Source organism: Parathielavia appendiculata (genome assembly GCF_033297405.1).
Source record: "Parathielavia appendiculata strain CBS 731.68 unplaced genomic scaffold N657scaffold_45, whole genome shotgun sequence".
NCBI classification, from domain to species: domain Eukaryota; kingdom Fungi; phylum Ascomycota; class Sordariomycetes; order Sordariales; family Chaetomiaceae; genus Parathielavia; species Parathielavia appendiculata.
Genome location: NW_026944264.1, coordinates 29,491 through 33,122, shown reverse-complemented (window position 1 = coordinate 33,122; position 3,632 = coordinate 29,491). Strand labels below are relative to the sequence as shown.

Sequence of the window (3,632 nt, the reverse complement as noted above, 5' to 3'; positions counted from 1 at the left end):
TGGGACCGGAACACACGTCGACGCTAGACACGGTCAACAACCTCGGCCTTCTCTGTGCAGATCAGGGCCGGCTCAGCGACGCCAAAGCCATGTACAAGCGGGCACTTCGAGGCTACGAGAAGGCGCTGGGACCGGAAGACGTCAATCTCTATATTCCGGCCCTCAATACGATCCAGAGCCTCGCCAAACTATATACTCAGTTGGGCAACCTTTCCGAAGCTAGGGTATTGTATCTACGTTGTCAAGGCGGGAGTTAAAGCTGTGTTTGGCGTTCAGCACGAACGATACCAGGACGTGGCTCGGGACTTAGCGTCATTAGATTAGCATCACAACTAGCCCTATGTTCTGAATCCATGATGATCGGTTGTGCATGTAAGTGCAAATCATTGTCTCAAGCTTGCAATCATTCCCCAGACCTAGCCCTGTACCGTAAACCCCTGACCAAAGCCCGTGACACTTTTAGGACATGTACCTTAGCCCTTCCTCCTTTCCTTCTTCATACTTGTTGTCTTTAGTCAATAGAGATAGCTGCTTGCGGCTCCGTCCCTCTTGGGCAGTGCCTCGCCATGACATTAGGTACGTACCTTTCTGCCATTAGGTACGTACCTTTTCTGCCCATTAGCTACGTACCCTTTCTGTCAGTTAGGTACGTACCTTTTCTGCCAGTTAGGTACGTACCTTTTCTGCCAGTTAGGTATGTACCTTTTCTGCCAATCAATGAAAGTGCTAACGTAGCTTGGCTCAAACCACGGGCAGCGGAGACGCAACTCAGGGCGTTCTCTAGAGCTATTGTCTATTTCAAGCGTGGGGACCTTCCTCAATCAACGAGCGTGGCGGAAGCGGAAGCCCATATCACCACCGCACAAGATCGATTCTGGAAGCGGGCCATCAAACTCTGGACGGGCATTCACACACTGCCAGACATCACCCCTTCCCGGTGAAGGAACATCGGGGGCCGCGCGCGCAGGCGGTCGGGCATCGCAAAAATTGGAAGACAGGTCCTTTGTGACCTGGTCTTTCATTTCCAGAGGGTTGCAGCTCCGCGCAGCTACTGCGCGGCCTGTTGGCGGCCGAAGACGTCGATTTCGAGGATCAGAAGTGAGGTTTCTGAGCGCCCGGAAATCCCTCACCACCCCGCCCGACAACCGCGACTTAGCGACACCGACGACAAGAACAAGCTGCAACAAACTTTGCAAGATCAGGGGGATACTGGGTACGAAACCTACCCGACTCTTTCGACGTTCTGAAGAAGAGACAGGGCACCCCCGGCCCTGCCCAGTTCTGGGAGAGCGAAGTCAAGAGTCTTGGCGGCAAAACCGACCGGTGAGACGACGCTACGAGGACTGGAGCGAAAGCTGCTGTACGACTCCGATTGCAAGAGTTGTTAATCGACCGAGGAGAAGGAAGGTGACGGGTTCGTTAAGGGGAGGCACACGGGCGGCCGGCCTTCCTGCGAGGCGCTTCGCCCTCTTGACAAACAGCACACTACAAAAGGAGGAACTACAATAGTGGATCAGGGCAGGTTAGTGGCAGTGCGATGGAGGGAGCTGCGCCGGTGTGGCAGCTTTTTTCGACGGCCTGCTGCAAGACACGGTCGGCACTGCGGCTTCGGCCTCGTGGGGAGACCCTCGCGGTGCAACGGGAAGCTGGAAGTCGGGGTTGCGCCCGGCGGCAGGTGGGCCGTGGCGGCTATGCTGGACCGAGGGGAGGGCAGTAGAGTTGCGGTCCCGGCTCGCACCCGGGCCACAGGAGCGAAACAGCTGTTGCCTCGGCGGGGGACCTGTTGGACTGTACGCGTGGCTAGGCTACGTCCCCTTGTTTCCGGGCGCAGGTTACAGTATGGGATGAAGCCGCGGATGGATTGCACCGGGTATGGGTGCCTCGGCTGTGGAACAAATGTGTGGTGTTGCCGCCGCAAGGAAGCTGTAGTTCCGAGGAGCAGTGTAGCTGGCCGGAGAGGACGGACGCGCGTGTCGGTTTTCCAAGAGAGAGGGGGCTTTGCAGATGCCAAGTACCCGGCTCGCACCCGGGCCCCAGCCCTGCGCAGGCTGCTGTGGTGTCGCCTACGAAGCTCTGTAAGGTTTTGCCTCTTGCGGAGGGCTTAAGGTGCAAACCTTAGGGTCCCGTGGCCGAAGAGGTCCGGTAGGGAGGTCTGGCCTTGCCTCTCTGACTAGGTTGCCCTACGAGGCAGGTCTGTGCAGCTAGTTAGCTAGTTCGTAGGGAGAACAATCTAGCGACTCTAAGGCCATCGCAAAGGCCTTGGAGAGCCTGCCAGCCGGCGTTTGCCACAGGCACATCACCATCGTTACCAGGAACCAGTCGGCGCTGGCAGCGATCAGACAACCACGACAACAGTCCGGCTAAGGCATCATACGGCAAATATACGAGTTAGCAAGGCTGCATCGACGGAGAGGAAACTCGGTTGACTTCCTGTGGATACCAGCAGAAGCCAACTTCGCGTTGGGGTTGGAGGCCAAGGCGGCGGCGCAAAGGGCTGCAAGGCAAGGTGGCACACCCAACGTCCAAATGCCCCAGGCCAAGTCCACCGCAATCAGGCTGGCACTGGCGAAACAGCGACAGGAGAGAGCTCTTCCTGAAGGCGTGGGCAAGTTCTCAAAGGCTATGGACGTGGCACTACCTGGCAAGCACACTCGCGACCTCTATGATAAGCTGAAGCGAAGAGAGGCCTGTATCTTGGCACAACTCCGAACCGGAATGGCGAGGCTGAACGGCTTTCTGAGCAGGATTGGAGCGGTCGAGTCAGACTTCTGCCCCTGCGGCCAAGCGAGGGAAACAGTGGAGCATTTTCTGCTGCGATGCGTGAGATGGACAGCCCTGAGGGAAGACATGCTGCGATGTACAGTGACAAGACGAGGGAGCCTCTCATTCTACCTTGGAGGGAAAGCGCCATCGGATCCAAAGATGTGGTCGCCAGACATGAAAGCAGTCCGGGCAACGATCAAGTACGCAATGGCGACGGGGAGATTGGATGCAGACGAGGAACAACGGAGACTGTATCAGTCGCAATAGTGGAGCTCACTAACAGCACACAGCCTCAACCAGCAGATCCCGCTTTAGCTGCTGAAGATGGGACGCTGAACACTTGGAGAACGTAACCTCCAAGACGATCTGCTAACAATCAAGGCAAGAGAAGAGGCAAGAGGTATTGGGAAGCTTTGCGCAAAGGGCAACTCAAAGGGCTTGTGCGAGATCATGGGAGAAGCGGACGAATCGTATGTATGTATTTAGCGTGCCAAGGCCCTTTAGGCTTAGTGCCTCCGGGCGAAATCAAATCCATCCATCCTGTCACGGCGGGACAGGCGGACAATCCAATGACAATTGTATTCGGGCTAAACTACAGGCTAAGCTCTATTCCGTCAGGTACGGGCAGGCTTGATTGTCAAGACGTAGCTCGAGGAGCTACGAACAGATGTCGCGGCAGCGAGGTGCAGAATATTTAACCCACAGGGGCCCGTGCTTTCCACATGCCGGGTTCCACCCGTGGGTCCTAGCAGGCACGGCGCAATCGCCGTGACACCTTCCTTTCCATTGTCATCCGCAGAGATCGTATGGACACAAACACGTTAAGGCCCGCTGGCTCAGTGGCTTACTATAGTATAGGAAAGAACCTA

At 56.4% G+C, this 3,632-nt stretch overlaps 2 protein-coding genes across 2 annotated transcripts in view; one reads left to right on the top strand and one right to left on the bottom strand.

Annotated features, from left to right (window-relative positions):
- Window positions 1-364, top strand: part of N657DRAFT_651245 (TPR-like protein) — a 2,305-nt gene extending 1,941 nt beyond the window's left edge. The window contains exon 4 of the mRNA XM_062794120.1: window positions 77-364. Within this exon, the coding sequence (XP_062642249.1) occupies window positions 77-257 (181 nt within the window). The 3' untranslated portion in view covers window positions 258-364. The remainder of the gene's footprint in view (window positions 1-76) is intronic.
- A 1,211-nt stretch (window positions 365-1,575) lies between these two features.
- Window positions 1,576-1,805, bottom strand: N657DRAFT_651244 (uncharacterized protein; the record flags this gene model as incomplete). The annotated part of the gene is made up of 1 exon (XM_062794119.1): window positions 1,576-1,805. A coding segment is annotated over one exon (230 nt), but the record flags the coding sequence as incomplete, so codon positions are not given.
- Window positions 1,806-3,632: the final 1,827 nt, after the last annotated feature.